The sequence below is a fragment of the Mus caroli genome, chromosome 19 (genome assembly GCF_900094665.2).
Source record: "Mus caroli chromosome 19, CAROLI_EIJ_v1.1, whole genome shotgun sequence".
NCBI lineage: Eukaryota > Metazoa > Chordata > Mammalia > Rodentia > Muridae > Mus > Mus caroli.
This window is the reverse complement of record NC_034588.1, coordinates 42,156,405-42,178,637: the sequence shown is the minus strand read 5'-3', so window position 1 is coordinate 42,178,637 and position 22,233 is coordinate 42,156,405. Positions and strand designations below refer to the sequence as shown.

At 43.9% G+C, this 22,233-nt stretch overlaps 1 protein-coding gene across 10 annotated transcripts in view; it reads right to left on the bottom strand.

Moving 5' to 3' along the window:
• The window catches only part of Btrc (beta-transducin repeat containing E3 ubiquitin protein ligase), a 166,427-nt gene that overhangs the window by 4,985 nt on the left and 139,209 nt on the right, over window positions 1-22,233 (bottom strand). For all 10 annotated transcript variants that reach the window (XM_029472467.1, XM_021151576.2, XM_021151574.2 and 7 more), the window contains 8 exons: window positions 19,334-19,520; window positions 14,360-14,456; window positions 13,556-13,693; window positions 12,948-13,066; window positions 10,954-11,203; window positions 9,925-10,043; window positions 8,281-8,391; window positions 7,679-7,757 (listed from right to left, as the gene is read on the bottom strand). In XM_029472467.1, coding sequence (XP_029328327.1) covers window positions 7,679-7,757; window positions 8,281-8,391; window positions 9,925-10,043; window positions 10,954-11,203; window positions 12,948-13,066; window positions 13,556-13,693; window positions 14,360-14,456; window positions 19,334-19,520 — 1,100 coding nt within the window. The remainder of the gene's footprint in view (window positions 1-7,678; window positions 7,758-8,280; window positions 8,392-9,924; window positions 10,044-10,953; window positions 11,204-12,947; window positions 13,067-13,555; window positions 13,694-14,359; window positions 14,457-19,333; window positions 19,521-22,233) is intronic.

The following is a 22,233-nucleotide window of genomic DNA, read 5'->3' as shown; positions in this document are numbered from 1 at the left end:
CCCTAGCTTCATCTTCACAGTGATATTTAATAGTTTAAATTTATAGTTCCTTTATCAAGTTGAGCAAGTTCTCCTAGCTTGCTCAGAGTTTCACCATCGGTAGGCACTGGATTTTGACAAGTGATTTTTTTTTTTTTTTTAATTATTTTATGTGTATGGGTGTTTTGTCTGTATCATGTGTTGCCTGGTACCCAGAGAGGCATGAAGAGAACGTTAAATCCTCTGGAAATAGAGTTACAGACAGTTGTGAGCTGGGAATTAAACCCAGGTCCTCTGGAAGAGCAGATAGTGCTCTTTGGCCACCAAACTATTGCCAGTCCTTTGTCAAATGTTTTTACTGACCTGTTGCTACTGTAACCATGCAGTCTACCTGTGGATGAGATGGACGACATCAACTGAACACTGAGGACATAGCTCCAGGGTTAGAGCACTTGCCTACTTTGTAAAAGGCTCCAGCCTTAAGCTCTAGCACCATAAGAATCCACCAATTCTTGAGTGCTCAGTCAGTCTTCTCTACTGTACCTGTAACACCCATCTCTGCTGGAGGATAGCTTTGTTATACATTACTGGAATCGACTTATCCATATTTTGGAGCCTTTTTTTTTTTTTGAGTATGGATTCTTTCAAGGCTAATAAGAACATTTTTCTAGCATTTATAAAGCCTTGGATTTAATCCCTAGCACCACAATTTTTAAAAAGCGATTATGATTCCGTTTGGTAAGCAGGGAACCTGCAACCCCAGCACTTGGCTGACGGAGGCAGAGGGATTAGGAATTAAAGGTACTTCAGTTCCATAGTACGCCTGAGTCTAGGCTCTACATGAGCGGGGAGCAATAGGTTGGGAAGGTGGGAAGTGGATTAGAACACTTGCCATGCAGTCTAGTGACTTGATATCAATGTCTAGAACCTACATAAAGGTGGCAGGAGACACCGACTCTACAAAGTTGGCCTCTGATCTCCATGGCATGCACGCCTCCCACAATGACATTAAACTTAAAAAGGCATCACTATCTTAACATTCAAAACTCTGGTGAGACATTCCGGGGGTGTGCAGGAGACACAGGGATTCCATCCCCAGCCCCGCAGGGAAAAAAAGGTGAAATACAAATTTTTATCTTTTTGAGACCAGGTTTCACTGTGTAGTCCAGGAACTCACTCTGTAGACCAGGCTGGCCTCAAACTCAGAAATCCGGCTGCCTCTGCCTCCCCAGTGCTGGGGTTAAAGGCGTGCGCCCTGAGTTACCATCCAGACAATGGTGTCTTCTTAATACTAATATTTACTGGACATATATATTGGTCTTTTGTTTTGAGACAGGGTCTCATAAATTGGACTGTTGGTGAATTCAGGGCAATCCCTCTGCCTCAGTCTCTTGGTGCTGGGATTACAAGTGTGAGCCATCACCCCTGGCTTTACTTTCACTCTCTCCACCTAGTTTCCTTGTTTGACCTCACTGAGCCTGGACCTGAACCTAAGCTGATGGTCAGGAAGCTTCAATAATCTTCCCACGTCTGTCCTGGAAAGTGCTGGAGTCACAGGTATGTGAGGAGACATACACTTCTCTTTTCTTTTTTCCTTCCTTTTGAAGGTGGGATCATGTTTATTTATAGTGAGGGGCACTTTTGTTACCTAGACATGTATGTAGATGGCCAAAATGTTTACAGAGGAAGATGGATAAATGACCTCAGTAGTCTGCAAGGAAATCTGGGAAGTGTAGTCTTTCAGCAGGAAACTACCATTCCTAACTCTGAGAGGATGTTGGGCAGGGATGTTTTCTGTGGAGGAGGGTCCTCTAAAGGGTTAGCTCTGGGTCTATTGGAGAGGTGATTCCTCTGGTCAGCTAGCAGGGGTGAGGCTTACCTTGATTAGCTGCAATGGATCAGGCAATTAGTAACCTCTATTCCTGAAGAGTCTTGGAAATAATTATTGGAAGGCTATAAACAAATGATTTGGTTACGGAAGAAAACAACTTTTCTGGGAAGGTTGAAAGAGAAGGAGAAACAGAAGCAGGAGAAATGGAGGGGCTGGTGAAGAAGTGGGCATAGACTTGTCAGGGTGAGAGTGACAGGTCCCACTGCCAGGATGCTGCACCACAGTGAGCCTGCAGAAACAGCGGGGAGCTACAGAGCATCCGGGGAAGGGAACAAACAGGGGAAAACAGGCCTAGTGTACAGAATTCTATCTGGCCCAGTGGAGGGGATGAAGGTCCTTGTAGCCAGCCTCTCCACAACATCTAAAAGGTTTTTTAAACAGATGTATTGGGACTAAATGGAGCTGTTGTAGGGTGAGGGTCATTGGGAGAGCTTGTGTGGGAAGATTTTGTTTGGGTGTAGGGCATACTAGCCCCTAAAAAAGCAAAGCAAAGCAAAGCAAAGCAAAGCAAAGCAAAGCAAAACGATTCATTTTAGTTTTTTTGCTTTGAGAACCACATCTCACTGTAGTCCAGAAAATGCTCTTACCAGACAGCTGCCTGCCCTGTCCTAGGTCATCTTTTTATTTTTAAATTTAACTTTAAAAGCCCCACAAGGCATTTTCTGTGTGCTTCTGCATGCTCTTGCACCATGTTGGCTGTGTGGTAACAGAAGACAACTTGTAGAGTGTAGTCTCCTCTCGCACTGTGTGGTGGAAGCTATCTTACAGGTCCCAGCATGTCTTTTTCTTTAGAAAACAACAACAACAAAAAACAAACAAAAAACCCCATGCTATTAATTTCCTTCTCGGCGCTTCTGACACCCTAGCTCACAAATTGTATATTTTTATTTTCATATTCAAAATCCCTTTAAATTTCTCTTGAGATCTCTCCTCGCCCTGTGCCTTATTTAAAGGGCTGGTGGCTTATCTTATCTCTCCATCTTTTGGGGCTTTTCAGTTACCCTTTTTCCTGATCATTCCTGTACTTCAGCTCCTTGTGGTGTGTATAAGGACATATACTGCATGTTTCTAGTTTTACACGTTTTCTTACATTTACTTATCTGTGTGTATATGTGTGAAGCATGCATGTGTGTGACATGAGGTCAGTCCTCCTTCCACTCTGGGACTCTTAGCGATCAAACTCAGGTTTCCAGGCTTGGCAGGAGCACCGTTACCTGCTGAACCATCTTGCTGGAGCGTACCTAGTGTTTTCCACTTGTTAAGGTCTGTGCATGGCCCAGTGTAGTCGTCTTGGCAAATGTCCCATGGAAGCTTGGGAAGAATCCTCTGCAGGTAGAGGCCAATCACTTCCAGCTGAGACAGTGCTGCTGAGCTTAACTATTCTCCCTGAATTTGCTGCCCGCTGGATCTGCCCATGACGGGGTGTGATCTCTTCAACTCCAATCGTGGCTCACTGGTTTTCTTCATAGGTCTATCACCTCCTCATTTGGTATGTCCTGATGCTATCATCAGGCACTGACCTACCTTGGGTTGAGCATAATGTACCACACCTTTTTATCCTGATAAGATTCCTTGTTGGTAGTTTGCTCTGTATGAAATTAATGCTGTTTCTCTAAACTGGTACTGGCATGGGATATAATCTGTAAGAGTTTCATAATGAAGTTCCATACATTGGGTAGCACACATGGCGCTGTATTTCCCACTGTCTGGAGGCTAAAGAACAAGACTGAATGAAGTGTGGGCACAATTGTTCTGATTCTCAGGCCTCTTCCCCAGCTTCCGTCATAGATGGACGTCCCCTCCACCTTTACAAGCATTGCATCTGTGTGCGCCTGACCTTGTCTTTTAGGGAAAGCAGTCACATGGGATCAATGCCTATTCTCAATGAATTCAACTGATCCTAATCACCCTTTTAAAAAGCTCAGTCTTCAAATACAATCAGATTCTAAAATATTAGAGATGTCAAGTTCAACACAGGAATTTCAGGAAGACAGATTTCAGCTTTTTTCCTGGGTGGTGGTGGTGGTGAAGCAGCCTAGGGCCATGTGTATGTTAGACCACTCTTCCAATCCCAGCCCTTGGATTTCTGAGGTGGGATCCTGCTGTGTAGCACAGGCTGGCCTCTAAACTCATGTCCTCCTGTCTTAGATTCCTAACTGCTAGGATTATAGGCATACAGCACCTTATCAACTTTAACTCCTTATTTATAAATGTCTTTATATCTACAATAGATTTGTTCATCCACTTATTTCTGTGTGTATGGCATATGTGCGCAGGTGCCCGTGGAGGCCAGAAGTACCATCAAATGCCCTGGAAGTGGGGCCATAGAAAGTTGTGAGGTGCTGCATGTGATGTTAGACACTGAAAAACTGAATGCAGGGCCTCTGCAAGAGCAGCAACTGCTCTTAACTGCTGAGCCATCTCTCCAGCCCTCCGACTCCTGTTTTGAGATTAGGTCTCATATAGCCAAAGCTGGCCTTGAACTCCATGTGTAAATGACGATAACAACTTTGAAATTCTCATCTTCTTGCCTCTGCCTTCTGAGTGGTAGGAGTTATGTCTTGATTATACGGTGCTACAGACTGAATCCAGTGATTTGTGTATATGAGACCATCGCTCTACCGACTGAGCTGTATCTATAGCCCCTGAAGTAGGTTCATATAGACAACATATAGCTAGTCTTGTCTTGTTTTTGACGCACTAATAATTTTTCATAATCTCAAGAAGAGAAACCCACACTGAGATATAACCAAATTGTTGAAAATCACTGACAAGAACAAAATCTTAAAGCAGTCTCAGGATAAGAACCCACTGTTCAGAGCAAGAAGGACAATGACTTCTTAGAAGCAGAAACCACACGGAAGAAAATGGAAGACAGCATTGACGCAATGAAAGAAGCTGTTAGCGTCTTTACCAGCAAACACTGCAGAAGTGAGGCAAGGCAGACTCCTCCAGGTAAACACTGGGAAGTACTCCTCGCCAGTGCGCCTGCACAGGAAATGCTAAGGAAGTTCTTCCGGCAGAGGAAAACGACATGCCATGGCGAGAACTCTGTCTGGGTGGATGAGTGGAAAGCAATGGAAAGGACAAACAAACAAATAAAACTAACGGTGGCACATGCCTTTCGTCCCAGCACTCAGGAGGCAGAGGCAGGTGGATTTCACGGCCACCCTGGTCTACAAAGTGAGTTCCAGGACAGCCAGGGCTACACAGAGAAACCCTGTCTCGAAAATCCAAAAAAAAAGTAATGTGTTCAAAAACAAATGCAGGCTGTGGGTGGTGGAGTGTGGCCTTCACAGACTTGTGTATTTGAATCTTGGGTCACCAAGGAGTGGAACTGTTTATAGGATTAGAAAGACTAGGAGGTGTGACCTTAGAGGTTTCAAAAGCCCATGCCAGACACAGCCTCACACTCTCTGCCTTCCAATCAGGAAGCATAGCTCTCAGCCTCCCGGTGTTCCTCCACAGCAACAGATCTGCCTGAGACACAGGCGACAGATCCATGAAAGACAATGTGCTGCACATACATACTAACCCCACATGGTAAACCACTTTGGAAAACAGGTCATTTCTAGAAACCCTGAATACAGGTTTTGTATGATCCAGCCATTTTACTCCTCTTCTAGAGCTCAGAGCCCTGACTGCTGGGTCAGAATCTAGAATACTGGACTTTGAATGCTCATTCTCACCTGGGAGAGCAGAATTGTACAACATAACAACAAAACAAAACAAAGCTGAACAAAACCCACCCAAGTAAAGTCTCTGAAATTTTATTTGTAGCAGGTGAGCATGCATAACTCCGAGGCTCACCAACTGGTGAATGGGAAAATGTGCTCTGTATGAACGTGGACAAATCCCCTAAGGATTTTTGCTTAGTGTAGGACAGGTGGGGCTGAGGAAGCAGTCAGCTGACAGCCTGCCTATCATACTGAAAGTTCTCGGTTTGATCCCCAGGACTGAATAAGCCAGTGTGGTGGGTTTATCTATAATTCAAGCACTCCAGAAGTAGAGGCAGGAGGATCAGAAGTTTAAGATCACCATTAGATACATGAGTGAGTATGTGACACAGGAGACCAAGTTTGAGAAGAAAAAAAAAAAAGATATAAAAAAGTACATACTGTATGATTCATTTTCATAAAACTCTAGAAAATGTCAACTAACTAAGGTTATATAAAGCAGGCCAGGATTTTATCAGCGATTGGGGGCAAGGTGGGACCACATAAAATATGAAGGGATTGCTATGTCCATGGGGATAATCTATGGTTTTACTGGAATATACACATCAAAAAATTAAATGTATTATTACTGTTGTTGCTATTATTATTATTAGTTTTTTTTTTTTTTTTTTTTTCGAGACAGGGTTTCTCTGTATAGTCCTGGCTGTCCTGGAACTCACTTTGTAGACCAGGCTGGCCTCAAACTCAGAAATCCGCCTGCCTCTGCCTCCCAAGTGCTGGGATTAAAGGCGTGCGCCCCCAGCACCCGGCTATATTTTTTGAGACTGGGTCTTACTTTGTAGTGTGGGGTGGCTTGGAATTCAATGTCAACCAGGCTGACCTTGAACTCAAGTCTAGGCTGGTCTTGAACTCAAGATCCCCCTCCCTTACGCCCCCGAGCTCTGAAGTTATAGGAACATTTGCTTCTTGTTGAAGACAGGGTCTCTCTATAACCCAGGCTAGCCAGAACCTCACAGTCTTCTCCCCTCACCTTTAATGTCTGAGACTACAGAGACACATGACCAGCGCAGCACATCAAGTCCAGGTAACAAGACAAGCATGAAGAAAGCAGGCAAAGCACACGTGCTCCTCAAAGACTGCATCTAACTGTAACTGTCTGGAACACACGGCAATTCTCCTGCCTCAGCCTCTGAGTGCTGAGATTACATACATGTATGCACCACCATGTCCAGCTTAAAAATGTATTTTAAATCCAAGAAAGGCAAAGTATCCCTAACAAGAAAGGCAAAGTATCCCTAACCAGAACTGAGACTTCCTCAATGTGGAATCAGAATTGAGAACATAGGACTTTTAATGTTTTATTTGAATTATTTAAAAAGATCTGTTTATTCTAGATGAATATACATCTAATTAAAGAACCATTTGACAATCTGAGTCTTTGGCTTGTAACATGGCTAGGACTTCTATGCTTTTAAGCCTGTGGTGAATGCAGACCAACAATCCCAGGACCAGAGAACTGGGGGCAGAGGATGCAATTTTAACACAGCCAGGGCTGCAAAATCAGGCCCTACTACAAACAAAGGATTGCAAGGTGAGACATTTCTCCTCTGACTCCCTTCTTTTTCCACGTGTCAGATGTTCAAACATAGGATAGAAGGGATAACAAAGAAGATTTAAGATGCTGGAGACAGTGCCTATTCAATTTGATGCAGAACTAAGGAGCTGACCAGGGGGTTCCAGTAGAGTCCCAGGGTACATTTTGCAAGTACAGGTGTTCAGGTCCTTAGATTCTGGACAGGTTCCAATTTGAGTAATTATATTCTCTCCCTCAGTGCTTCCTGCTGCTTCTGGTAGGTACAGAATTCTCATTCACTTCCTGCACTACGTGTGGGATGTGTGCTATGCAGCTGTGAAGCAGCTGCCCCAGGCCTCCCCATATGCAGTCTCCAAAGCCCTTTTGGATGAAGGGTATTATATAAACATAGCTTACTGCCACATATTGGTTGTCTTTCCACTTAGTAGGTTTTGTGAGAGCCTAACTATAAAATTCAGATCTATACTCTACAGCTCATTAACATTTAATTTCTTCCCCTACCTGCTTGTCGGACCCCTTTAACAATAAGGCTCTTACCACAAGTGTCCGCAGACAGAGAGTCCCTGCTGGAGCACGCGGGTCCAAAGCAGCCATAAGATCCCACACTTTAATTTTCCTAAAGATCAAATAGGTGACAAAAATCCTAGTTGAAAGCAAACTTAAGATAACACAGGAAGAACAGCAAAAAAGCCAGGGCAGCAAATATAGAGCGTGGCTGTAGCTCAGAGTCGCAGACTGCTCTGTCGGAGATGGGCTCCTCTCTCTCTCTCTCTTACAATGGCCAGTTTATGCCTGGGCTGTTACTGTGGACTTGTCTGGTTCTTGCCTCACAGGGCAAACCAGACAAATACATAATCAAATAGCAAACATAGTAGTCAATACAAATACAATTAAATGACTGGGCAGAATATCTGGAAAACGGCAGGCAAAAGAGAGGGGACTAGCGATTAAGCAACAGTGCATATGAACTTTTAGAGCCAGGGAAGGAAGGGTTATATCACACACTGGGAGAATGCAGACGGAGACTCGGGGAAGGCAGGAGCAGCTACTGAACCCAGTGCCCTGCACAAGCTAAGCACATGCTCTGAGCTACAACCCGAGCTCTTAGATGTGTTTCAGAATATTGTTAGCAAACTCACCCATCATAGGCTCCACTCACTATCCTTTTGTTATCAAATCGAATGCAGCGTACCAACTCCTCATGGCCTTCTAACACTCGCAGGCATGCTCCACATTCTATGTCCCACAGCCTGCAGGAGGAAATGAAGTCAAGTGAGCTGTCACAGATTCTCTCTCTGTGGGTTTCCAGATAGGGTTTCACTGTATAGTCCTGGAACTCACTCTAGCCGCGGTGGCCTCAAGCTCACAGAGATGCACCGCCTCTGCCCAGTACTGGATTAGAGGTGTGCGCTGCCACTCCTCGCCCATGGATTCGTTTCTAAGCTTTGACTATGACAGTGTATTCCATATGTCCTTTAGAAACTCACAAAGGGAGCTAGAGAAATGGCTCGGCAGTTAAGAGCTCTGACTCCCAGCCCCCACATGGTGGCTCCTAATCTTCCATGATTCCAGTTCCAGGGAAAACAACATTACCCTCTGCCCGCCTTGGACTCAGGCATGCATGTGGTGAAAGCATATACACATGGGCAACAGTTATACATAGAAAATAAAAATATTTTTAAATTTCACCAAGATTACTTATATAAAAATATATTATTTTCAATATAACTTATTTCCTGTCTGCCATATAATTTGGGTAGAAAAAAATGTGTGATTTAAGTTCAAATATAGTTAAGTGTTTACAAAACACTTTATATAACACTAAGACACAAAGCTTTATATAATGCTAAAACACTACACTTTATATAACAATAAAACCATGTTCTTTTTGTTGTTGTTTTGTTTTTTTGAGACAAGGTTTCTCCAGGTATCCCTGGCTATCCTAGAACTCACTCTGCAGGCCAGGCTGGTGTGGAACTCAGAGATCCACCTGCCTCTGCCTTCTGAGTGCTGAGACTAAAGGCGTGTGCCACCACTGCCGACTTGAAACCAGGTTCTTCCAGGAGAGAATTCAATTTTCTACGATGGAAATGACCAACCAGCTCAAGAGAGTCATGCTTCCTGAAGTCACACCTAAGAGTGTGGGGCATTGTGTCAGTGACATATGACTGTCACACAGCACCTCCATCTCGGCAGGAAGACACAGTTGCCACCACTATTCAGAGCAGTCCTCAACAGAAAGGCAGAGATGGGCCCCAGGAAGGCTGCTGTGACAGTTCTGATGCTGTTTGCCCAGTCCCAGAGCATTGTAGGAACGACGGGTTTGATGTGCAGCAGGGCTACCTCTTCTTTTGCCTTCCCTCAGGTGTCCCTAACCATCTCTCTGCCATTTATCATTGTAAGGGTAAACCACAAGGAAAGTACATAGACTTGTGCATCCTTCCTATTTAATGCCAGCCAGCTCTCTGCTCAACTACTGTACTCAAACAAAAAGTCATCATTTCTAGCAGAGAAACAAGTCTTTTCCTTTCTTTTCCTTTCTTTTCAACAACAGTGACATGAAGAAAAGGTCTTTATTTATTAGCATTTTTGTACTGCAGGAAACACATCACCTAAAGGCTTTTCTGTGCTGCCTCTCTGGCAGGGCAAACTTCTGACCTGTACTAGCTACAGAAAGGAGACATACCCGATTATAAACGCAGGACAGGTAAAGACCATGAGCTCTGTGCAGAAAGGGTAAGGAGGAGGTGGTGGGGCTGTGTTCTGGGAAGGCAGCTGCTCACCTGATGGTGTTGTCAGAGGAGCCGCTCACCACGAGCCTGTCTCGGTACTGTAAACAGGCGATGCCACGCTTGTGCCCATTTAGGGTCCTTACGAATTCACAGGTACTTGTGTTCCACACCTGAGACACAAAAGCGACAGCTGAGCAGTAGATCGGGTACTTCTACTAGTAAAAACAGGAAGCAGGCAATAGAAGAGACTCATCAGAGGAGGCCAATGCCTCAAAGAAACAGCAATGGAAAGCAAGAGCCAGAGTGACACAGGACGAATGGGAAGCCGGCTGCTGTCATGTGAGACTGCCCAATGATTTGCTCTATGAATTAGCCTCCTTTCGTGTGTCTGCATACTTAGTGTCCGCCTTAGTTCCTTCCACCTTATTTTTTTATGTGTATATGTAACTGCTTGAGTTTGTGTGTACCATGTGTGAGCCAGAATCCACAGAGGCGGGAAATTGGGGCCTCTGGAGCTGGAGGTCCAGATGGTTTGGGCCACTATCTTCATGCTAACAACTCCACTCGGGACCTTGGCGACTTCGACAGCCCCTCTACCTCCTTCTCCTAGACAGGGACTTTGAATACAACACTTACTATCTGGCTAGAACGACTGGCCAGTGACCACAGGGTTTGGCATCGCTCCCTTCTGAGCAATGAGATCACTACCGCGTGGTGACACATCTGGCTTTCCCACGACGGTTCTCACACATATGCGGCAAGGCCTTTTCACACTGGCCGTTTCCCCAGCTCCAATACGGATGTGTCCTTGAACTTAACCTTGGCTTGGCTTTTGCCATGCATGCCATCACTGCCATCATCAGTGGCACTGTTATCTTTCCAAGCTGGCTCTTGGGCACACCAGGTAAGTGCTGTCATTAAGCTACACCTCCAGTCCATAACCATTGTTTATAGAAATAAAAATTGAATTTAATTATTACAGTATTCTACAACAAGGCTTGTGTATACAGTTGCCCTCAATCACACTTTTACACAAACTCCTACTGCAGCTTGTGAACTTACTGAAAAGTGGCCTGTTACCTTTATGGTTCTATCTCCAGAGGCAGAAACGATGTACTTGTCATCAAAGTCTACAACATTGACCGCAGCTCGGTGTCCCACCAGCACCCTCCTGAGGGTGATGTCAGTTGGGGAAGCCATATCCCACACAGCGATGGAACGGTCTTTGGAGCAGGTCACCATCATGCCATTATTGAAGCGCAGGTGCAGAACGGCTTCACAGTGGTGAATCAATGTGTTTAGCATCTCACCTGCATTTACATCCCACACTCTGAAAAGGACACCCAGGAGTCAGATGGTACTTAGTACAACGCACGGCCTATTCTTGACCACCAATGGGATAATTAGTCAATCAATCAATCAATCAATCAATGCCACCCCTGCTTTCTTTTTCTTTTGGAGACAGGGGTTTCTGTGTAGTCCTGGCTGTCCTGGAACTCACTCTGTAGACCAGGATGTCTGTGAACTCACAGAGATCTGCCTGCCCCTACCTTCCAGTGCTGGGTCTAAGGGTGTGCACCATCATGCTTGGCTCACCTCCTGTTTCATGGCAAGTGCTCTTGCTCTGCCTGCCCCAGGCAGGGTCCACAGGAACCATGAGGAAACACCATGGTTCATGTGTACAGACAGGAAAGGCAGGTTTAGTGGGTACTTCTTGTATAGTGCCCAGAGAGGAGGACACAGGTAGTCACTGTCACCTGATAATTTGGCCCAGATTTTTGGGTTATTATTTTAACACTGACATTCAATAAAAAAGACACATATAAGCTAGGAATCTGATAAAGAACAGCAGTAGTATCTGTCCCAATCACTGCACTCTGGGCCAAGATGTTCCACACAGACTTAGTAATGTGGACTTGACTTTCACTGTCCTAAACATTAGCTTTTCTTCCTACATAGACTCTAAGTCAAAGGCTCCAGTTTTGTGCTTTTCAGGGGCAAGTTGGTCAACATGAGCCTTCCTTCTCACCCTAAGCCCATGCTTCATGGCAGTGGAGACCCTTGGCAAGCTGGAGAACTCTGCCGAGATAGAATTACCTACATTACTCTCTATTTGCGTATTGACTTTAAAAGCACTCGGTTTCTCCTTTGCAGCTTACCCTCCTTTTGGAAAGTTATTTTTTTGTGCTGTAGTGTTGCTAAGAGGTAGAAGGCTATTTAGACGATTCGGGTTCAATCCGAGACAACAAACAGACACCATCTCCCCTATTCTATAAATGACCTAAGCCTCTACAGTGCTGCAGCTCCTGTGAGGCACTCACTCCAAGCAAGGAGGAGAGTTAACTTCCAACAACTGCCAGGGTGGGCTCTGCTGTGCCTGCAAGTGAGAGGAACAGGCTTTGCTGTTCGCAGAGAATTGACAATGCAGATAACTGCCTTTATTCTATGTTTGTTTTTTTTTTTTTAAAGTTACTTTTGATGTATTACTTTGGCTAAATCCTTTAGCTTAAGGTGAAATTCCTAGCAGGTTTCCAGCAGTGCTGCTGGTACCCTGAACTCAAGCTACACTGGACTCCAGCAGCATAATGGCTGTGTCATCAAATCACCAGAGCCTCTGGAAATTGAGGGCTCCCTCCTTGAGTAAAGCTTGCAATTAAACACTGTGGGGATTGCGGGGGAGGGCTGGCAAGGAGCGAGTCTTGCTCACCTGTATCCACTTGAAAGAGCGCCTGCATGCCTGCACTGCAGTTACAATCACCTGAAAGACAGGCTTCAGTCCCTTCCTGCCATTCCCTTGAGCTAGCTTCATAAGGAATGTAAGGCTTCCCATAAAGAGAGGGAAGTTCCTCTACAGGTGCACCTCCAAATTAAAATCCGTGTGCAGCTTCTTAAATGTGCCCAAGTAGATTCTACCCAATGGTTCCCACATCAAGTGTTGGTTCAGAGCGACAAGTAACTGACCGGAAGCTAATAGCTTATTCTTTGGTTTCAGAAATGTGTCCATGAAGATGCAGAGACACACCATGACACAAAGTGGAGGCTTAGAGTTCAAAGGAGCAGCCGAGAGTCCCTACCTGACGGTGGAGTCTGAGGAACCCGTGATGATTACCCTCTCATCGTACTGCAGACACAGGACAGAGCCCGTGTGGCCTGTGAGAATCCGCTTGCATTCCAGTGTGCTTTTATCCCAGATCTAGGAGGGCAAACGAGACCCTTTTGATCACTGTCATAATAGGCTGCTGTGGAGACTTGCTGTTCTGTACATGTGTGAGCCCCCCCGCCCCCCTACAAACATCAAAGCCCAGAGAGGGCAAGGACTGCATTCTTTCCTCCAGGTAGAGCTAAGCTCCTGGATGCGTTGACTTCAGTTCTAATGCTAACTTTATCCTTTTTCATCAAGGTGGAAGAGTAGCCTATAATTACGAAGGCCCAAATAACAACAGCTCCCATCAGCGCACTTCTAGAAGGGAGTCCAACCCTGGAACTATACATTTGTATGATCCTGTGGGGAGAAGCAGACATTTGCCCTTTAGGGAAATGATTTTGGCTTTGGTACTAGAACCAGTCTACAATTCCCACTTTCTAGAAAAGAAACCACAATCAAGGCCAGGCTTCAGACTGCTCCATGAATGTGGTCACCCTCACTCCAACAATGCTCCTCCACTGAAGTGGGTCCACTCACCTTGATGGTGTTGTCTCGAAGGCCGCTGACTATCTTCTGGTCGTCGTACTGTAAACAGTAAACCCCTTTACTTGTTTCACTCCGGCAGTGGATTCTCTGTAAACTATGTCGCCCACATCGCCAATTGGACTCTATTGTCTAAAGAGGAGGATTCAAAGAAGCAGTTAATTAGCAAAGAGGCAAACCAACAACTCAGTGTGTGTGTGAGACTCTATGGCAGTGGTTCTCAGCCTGTGGGTCTCCGCCCCCTTGGGGCCTGATCAACCCTTTCTTTCACAGGGGTTGCCTAAGACCACCCGAAAACAGACATTTACATTATAATTCACAACAGTAGCAAAATTACAGTTAGGAAGTAGCAACAAAAATAATGTTTTATGGTTGGGGGTCACCACAGCACGAGGGCTGCAAACAATAATTAGGAAGGTTGAGAACCACTGCTCTATGGGCTACATACAACTAAAACACTAACAGGAGGTATCAAGTGGAGCTGCATGCCCGCCCAGTGGCGTCTCAGACACATCACACAGTACTCATGACCGCTGATGACCTTGCTCTAAAGCTCATCAGTGAAGGAGTGCAGATGTCACACTGCCACTTTAGGAAGGCGGCAATCCTTCTCTACAAAGGTTTTTAAAGCTGTACAAACATTGCCTAGGAATTTTCTATACTTTATCAACCTTATTCTAGTAAAGACATGATTGTAACTTACACTGAAGAGTTTAATGGGTTTTCTATAGTGCTGTAACTTAAGCATACTAAAGATTCCCTACCACTTGGCAAATGTCTGGAAACATCGATTCTTACCTCAATGTCTTGTATGATTTTAGGATAAAGCGCTCTATAAAAGGAGTTGGGAGGAGCATTCTCATCAGGAGGTTTGTTTTTGAATAAGTACTGTCCCCTACAAAACAAATATTTACCAATGAAAAGGTCATAAATCCATTTACAAGCAGCTTTATACTTTTTCAAAGTGTTTCAGCTACCATCACACATAACTTCCATTAACTAGCCTGGCAAGGCATGAGGGTCAGGTGACCAACATTGACTCCAGTGCAGAACCTCAGAGTACCAAGGCCTTTGGGATGCTTTAGACTGATAGTGTGCTCAGAACCCATCTACTGGTCTCTTAGGCCTCTATACATTTACTGATTTTATAATTTGATAATAAGGGTGACTCTTCTGGTTAATAACTGTTCCCTTCTCTCCCTTGGTGCTGTGGCTCGAACCCAGAGCGGCGTGCACAATGGGTACAGTAGCTACTCTACCAGCTGGTGAGCTGCACAAACCCGAGTCAAGCTGTACTAGTGGCAGAGGACACCTAGCATGCTGGGTAACAGCAATGATTCTGTCCTGATCGAGCTGTGTTATTTATCACAGGGTAAGGCATGTGTGCTGGGCTTGGTCACCAGGGCTATTCCTGGTCACTCTGGGAGTCCTCCAGAAGAGCCAGTTCAGTCCATACAACAGAAACAGAGGACTGCATGCATGTCGAACGACAGGGAGGGAAGAGGTGAGGAGAAAGGCTAAGCACACCATGACATTATATGTGAGGTAGGAAGCTGCTTTCAGAGGTGTGTTTCTATGTGCACACACAAATGCATTTCCTGACTTTGATTCCAGCATGCAGCATGATAGCATCTCCTTCCTTATGACAGCACAATTCTGAATGCTCACATCCCAAGCTAGATTGATACCAAAAAAGAAAGAAAGAAGGAAAGAAAGGAAGAGAGAGAGAGAGAGAGAGAAAGAAAGAAAGAAAGAAAGAAAGAAAGAAAGAAAGAAAGAAAGAAAGAAAGAAAGAAAAGGTAACTGGCAATCACTTCCTGCTGGGTAAAAAATTTAATTCCTTATCCTGAAGTTAAGAACCCACCAAACACGGTGTGGAAGCTACTAAAGCCCACTATGGGTGTGCTAACTGCTGTTCTCACTGGCATCGTGCCCTGCAAAGTGGAGACAGGCAGAAATGCCTCTGAGTGTAATCCTGGCACCAGAGAAATCATGTTTTCTCTGGGCCAGTCATCCACTTGTGCCTCTATAGCTCCATTACAATATAATTAATTGTTCAACGTCTCCAGGAGAGCTTCTTCTCCCCTGCCCTCTCCCTATTCTACACCTTGAAAATTAGTTGAGAAAATCTCTATCAGGAAGGCAGCTGGCTCTGATGTCTAGCTTAACAGAGAAAAGAAAATTTGCACTGGGGAAGTGAAAAGAACAGGTTTTTTGTTTGTTTGTTTTGAAAGGACGATGAGATAGGATACACCAACATAAAGGGTAAGTAAACTACTTTGAGGAATAATTCTGGATTAATGGCATCTGAACAGTTTGATTATATAAACACTTTGCATGCAGATGAGCTTTCTGTTGTTTTGCACTGCCCACCACTCCTGAGATTCTTGTCTTCCTCCGAGTCTTTGTCATCACTATAAGGGTACTCACTCTAGGATTTCCCTCACATCCAGTAGTCTTCCTTTCTAGCCCACTCCTTCCCCTATGCCTTACAAACAAACAGCTCCAAATCAAAGATGCCACACAGGAGTGGCCAGAGGTCACAGAGAACCAGCTTCTTAGTCTCTCTGTTTTAAGTGACACTCTTTTCTGGTGTCTGTTCTTTGACAACAGGGACCACTTCTAGGAGAAACGCCTGGTACCTAGGAGAATGTGAGTGCATGATAAACGTGAAATATTAAATTTAGAATGTTATCATAAAATGTGATCTCCTGATTAAGAAAATGGACTTTTCCCAAGTGGTCTTTTATCATCCTTTTAAGAGTTACCATCACTGAGCAGAAAGTATTATCTAGTGTTATTTAAGAGAGAAAACTGCAAAGTTCATGTCCTAGGGGCAAACTGTCAAATCCATCTGGGTATGAAATATAATAGCAAAATGGAAGTTAAATCTTGGTGACTCAAATTGTTCACGCCTTTGATCCCAGCACCAGGAGGCAGAGGCAAGAGAGACTTTGAGAGTTTGAGGCCAGCTTGGTCTACAGAGTGAATTCTAAGACAGCCAGGGTTATACAGAAAGATCCTGTCTTAGAGAGAGGGAGAGGGGGGAGGGGGAGGGGGAGGGGGATGGGGAGGAGGAGAAGGAGAAGAAGAAGAAGAAGAAGAAGAAGAAGAAGAAGAAGAAGAAGAAGAAGAAGAACAAGAACAAGAACAAGAACAAGAACAAGGAGGACAAGAAGAAGAGGAGAGGGTGGAAATAGGAAGTTGACCCTAAATTCTTCCTTCTGAGTAAGGGAGAATCTCTGTAGCCCCTGTACTCAGAAGGCCAGGCTGGAGGCTTGAGAGCAAGCTGGGCTACACAGCAAGGCCCTCTCTCAACACCACTATCACCCAACAGAAAGACAATAAAAGAAACGGGAGGGAGGTACACCTGGTATTACCTGGAGACACTAAGCACATTCACAGAGCACACAGCATCTGTATTTACCACTTCATGGAACTATAACAAGTCATATCAAAGTGTATCAATTTGATCAAAGACAAGGGAACTTGGGTGAAAAGCTGAATGGCTTGCAAAGGGTGGGAGGAAGTTCAGAGGCGGTGGAGAGGCACGGATATACCTCAGCTCTTTCAAAAGGCTGAAAAGTGCACTAGGAAGTAACCTAGGAGCAGAAAAATTGCCTAACATGTACAAAGCCCTCAGCTTTATTCCAGGCACCACAAAAATTATTTTTTGAAAAGAGTCCAAAAAACTATCTTTTCAATGATAGTTTTTTATTACTGTCTTAATATCCAACATAAAAGAGCCCGCTGTTTAGGACCAAATCCTAAACAAGAGTCTGCATTTTCACTTGCACTTACAGGGCCCTGCACACACTCAGCTGCGCAGCTCTGTCTCCCGCCTTCCTGGCAGGTTCATGTTTGTGCTGAACTTACTACCATTCACAGGACCAATCTTTTTTTTTTTTTTTTGGTTTTTCGAGACAGGGTTTCTCTGTATAGACCTGGCTGTCCTGGAACTCACTCTGTAGACCAGGCTGGCCTCGAACTCAGAAATCTGCCTGCTTTCTTAACAGGGCATGAAATCTTTGTAGCCAAGAATTGAGTCTTTCAAATTGAGACTTAAAGCCTGAATTATCTGGAGGAGAGTTTCTTTGCTTTCCTAAGAGATAGAGAATCTTCCCAGACACCCTGAAATTTCCCCAAGTAAGCAACTGTGTGCTCCACTTTGAAAGCTGGTCTTGGATTCAGCAAATAATGGTCTCTGAATGCCACACATGATAACTATCAGAGTATGAAGTCAGTAAGCAAAGGCAGTTTCTATTTTCCCACATTGAAAGAAGTTAAAAAAAAAACCTGAAAGGGAAAAAAGAGAAAGAAATAACAGTCAGCTCCGATTTACAGTCATATAGCAAGGACGTTGTAGTGTTTGGATCCTGAAGCTGGACTGCAGAGTAAAGGTTTTTAAATATTCCTAACAGCTCACATGACAGAAATCTCTGAAGTGCTTACCAGGACACTCAGGCCAACACTTTCATGAATCCACGAATTTCAACGACATCAAAGCAAGGGAGCCAAGTGTAATTTTATGAAAATGTGAAGGAAAGTTGATTCATATGTATCTGTCTTTCTTTCCTGCCTCAATTTCCCTACCTGCTGGGATGACAGGTATGGATTACCACATCTACCCAACTAAGTGAAAGTTTGGTTTTTTTGCTTATAGTGCTGAGGACTGGACCCAAAGCCAGCCATATATGTGTGTGTGCAGATTGTGTGTGTATACATACATACCTACATAAACACACACACATACAATGAGGGCACCTGCAGCCCTTAGCTATTTTTACACTTGTTTTGAGACAGGGTCATACTATAGAGGGAGAGTGGGTCACATATGTACTAGCCTCCTTTCTCCTTCTTGGAAAAGCAGGCCGTGTACTACCACACCTAGCTTCCCTTTAGTAATCTTAACTATTTGAGGTTGCGTATGACACCAGACCCAAAAAGAACAGAAAAAAAAAAAGTTAATTTTGAAGGCAATCACTGGGCATACACATGCCTATTATCATTTTTTATCAAATATACTTAATAACTTATTTAATGAATTATTCATACCTGACTTTCTTATAGTGACATTCTAGAGACACACTCTGAGGCAAAATTCTAAAAAGAAAAATATCTTCAAGAAGTTTTAATGAAATAGTGCCATTATGCCCAGGGAGCACTACTGGGGAAGTCTTTCAGGCCACTGACTACACAAGGCCTTAGGGAATTCATAATTAAACAAGCAAATCTAAAGACACAAGTTTTAAGAAGAAACAAATGGTTTATCCTAAATTCCATTTTTCATTCTTTCTGGTAGCTATAGCTTAATTCTACTTGGGCATAAAAATTAATTTTTGATTACATGATGATGAGACACTGGAGGTGGGGACTACATAGAGGAACTCTGGTGAAGAATAGTGACTCCATCTTCCCCAGAAGAAGAGGAGGAAGCAGGAGTGGGTTCTTTCTACCTGATGGGAAGCTATCTTTTCTTCCTTAAAAATTGTCTCTCAGACTTTCTGCAAAATTCTAACTTCTGTCCAGAGAGCAGAATTCTTTAATTTAGGAGGGTGGTCACTTTTCTTTTTTCTTTTGTAAAACATGTCATCTTATGATTGACTGGTCAGAAGAAAAGCTACGGAGTACACAGACAAGTTTGCTTATATTTTTAGCTATAAATTCCACAAGGACTACAGATGATGCGCAGTGACCTCACTGGCTCCTGACACTTGGCCGTGTCTAGGAGCCAGGCCTGGGACTGCCACAGGGAGAGAAAGGGAGGCTCACCAGCCTCTGCGCTCTGCCAGGCCTCGCCACAGAGAGTCCGTCCTGACCATCCTCTCGATGAGTTTTTTCCACAGCATGCCGTCCGACGTCACGCGGTACCATTCCTTGCACACGAGCTCAGCAGCACACAGTGACCTGGCGTCCAAGTACGACAGAATGCTCTCAGCGATGTGGTCCAGACCCCGGGCTTCAGTGAGGGGAGGAAGCACAGAAAAAGAACAGAGCGGGTGCTGAGCAATTCTTCACAGAAAGCCCTTTAAAAGAGCAGCACATGCCGTGAGATAAAGGCACACCGCTCTCCCCAGTGTGGTCCAGCTTTGCTCAAACAGAGACTTGGGTAAAATGAGTGTCAATAATTTTTCCATAAGGTTACAGAAATGAACAGTATTTTCCATCTTCTGTTAGATAAGGAAGTTAAAGCTAACAACCAGCAAACCCCCCAAGACATTAAAAATAAAAAGGAGTCCAGAAAACAGTTCACATCTATCTATATGGATTTCAACACTAGGGGATGTTCTACAGACGGCATCTCAAACTCAGTGATTCAGACCCCCCGAAATCCTGATATTAGGTCCATTTCTCATTCTGTTCTATTACTGCTGCTGTTCCAAAGCTATTCAATGAAAGAAATATCCTTTAAATGTACTAGGGAGAGAGAGGCAGCAAGTCAGACTGTTCTGGGATGTGGCGTGTGGGCATTCAGGAGAGAGATGAGCACACGGCCCAGGAGAGGAGAGACACATGGGGATATTAGGGTTCAAAGGAGTCTGATTGCATGTGCTAAAAACAAAACAAATTTTACTGCTATAAAACTTATAAAAGTGACAACTGACCTAAAATGGAATAAAAAAATCTTACCAGTAAATGAGGGTAGCATTTCAAAGGAAAAATATGGCAGGCTGATCTCGGGTGATGGAAATTACCGTACTTCCCAATTAAAGCTCTTTAGCACCCAATAGGCCCCAAAGCCTCGGTGGAGAAGAGCCTGTCAAACAGGATGGCCACCCTAATAACACTTCTGGCATTACTGTCCTAAGTTCTCAGGTCAGCCAGTCACAATTGGTCATCCCTGAGGTTTCTCAAGGCTCACAGTGGGAAGGACTCCTTCAGTCTGCTATGTGCAGGCATGAACGGGAAGGACCGGCAGCATGCATTTTACTTTGCATGTTGCCCCGAATCATATGGAGACACACTTGGCTGCCATTAGCAACAATCCAAATATGCTTATTAAACATTATTCTAATTATAAAAATTGTATGGCTATCTGTCAAATTTTCCAGCAGATCTGGGGAAAGCAAGCTTGAAATGGATCTTGTGTGGCTGGCATCACATGTTCATATTTAAGCAGAAGCAGATGGAGGCATCCATCACCTAAGTCTTATTAAAGGAATATGACTATAAGCCAATTAAAGATAATAAACACTCCTTCATACAAAATACAATGATGGGATATTTCCTGAATCTTTTATATTTAAACTTTCTACAACATCACAAGTTTCCAAAAGGCATTCTTACATTTTTAATGGCTGTCATCAAATTGCTCCTGATCTTTTACAATGTCCCAGCAATAAGTCCCTGGAAGCAATCTCACCTAACACTACAAACAAAACCATTACATTAATGGATTATAGGCAATTTTTGAAGTAGTTTGGTTTACTAAACACAGCCAGATGGTGTAGGTTGAGAAACTTAAGTGGCTGCTAAGCACTGGACACGATTTAATACAACACAGCCTGGCCATCAGAGACACACTACCCTGATCCAATCAGCACTGGCCCGATTCTTAGTGCCTAAGCCTGAGAAAGTAGCATGTCTCAGTGATTGGGAAGACAACAGCAAGAGGTGTACTCAGATTGCATAAAGAAAACTGCTTGCCTATGGCTACACAAAATCCAGTATTTTACAAGAGGACAAAATCTATTCTATTTAAGCAAAGAATATAGGCAAAATTCAGTTTAAAAGTAGTTATTCATAATATACAAATAAACATTTAATTTAAAAGGGTAATTTATTTTAAGTTCAGAAAAACAAGACTTTAAGAAATAGCTGCCAAGGATTCAGAGAGGCAGCACTCACTTCCACAGCTAGCTAGAAGTGGCTCGGTTTGTTCAGTGTGCATGGAGGACAGTGTGGCAGCATGGGCCAAAAGCCCTTTACAGACTAGGTGAGCAGGGCGCACGCACAGCTGCAATCCCAGGAGGATAGTAAAGTCTGAGGCCAGGTCACGTTACACAGTAAGACCCTACCTCAAAGGGAAGTGAATCCCTTTAAAAGGCTCCTGCTTCAGGGCAGTGGAAAGGGGTTGGGGGTGGGGGTTAGTGGCACCCTGCCTGTCTGGCATGTGTGAGCCTGGGTTCAATTTCCAACACCAAACCCAAAACACCCAAAAACAACAAACAAAACCATCAAGCCAAAATAAACACAAACGAAACAAAACCACACCCCACTGAAACTCCCCATATTCTTTAATATAGCAATTCTACTTTGGGTGTTTTTCTTCTGAGACTGTCTAGAAGATTAATGCATAAGAATGTCTACCATGGTATAATTTATACAGAAAACTATTAACGGAGGGGTTAAATAATGTGTTCGCTACTGTAAAACGTACTGTATAAGACTAAAGTTATTTAAAAGAACCCACACTTAGAAAAATAGAATTTAACGCATTTAATAAAAATATACTAGGAGACTATATTAAGAAAAATTAAAAAGAAAAAAAAATACCCCAACAAACTCCAGATCTACAGAAAAAGAAACACATGATCAGAACTTTATAAGAAAAACGAAGAGGAAGTCAGGCGTGGTGGCCCACGCCTTTAATCCCAGCACTTGGGAGGCAGAGGCAGGTGGATTTCTGAGTTCAAGGCCAGCCTGGTCTACAGAGTGAGTTCCAGGACAGC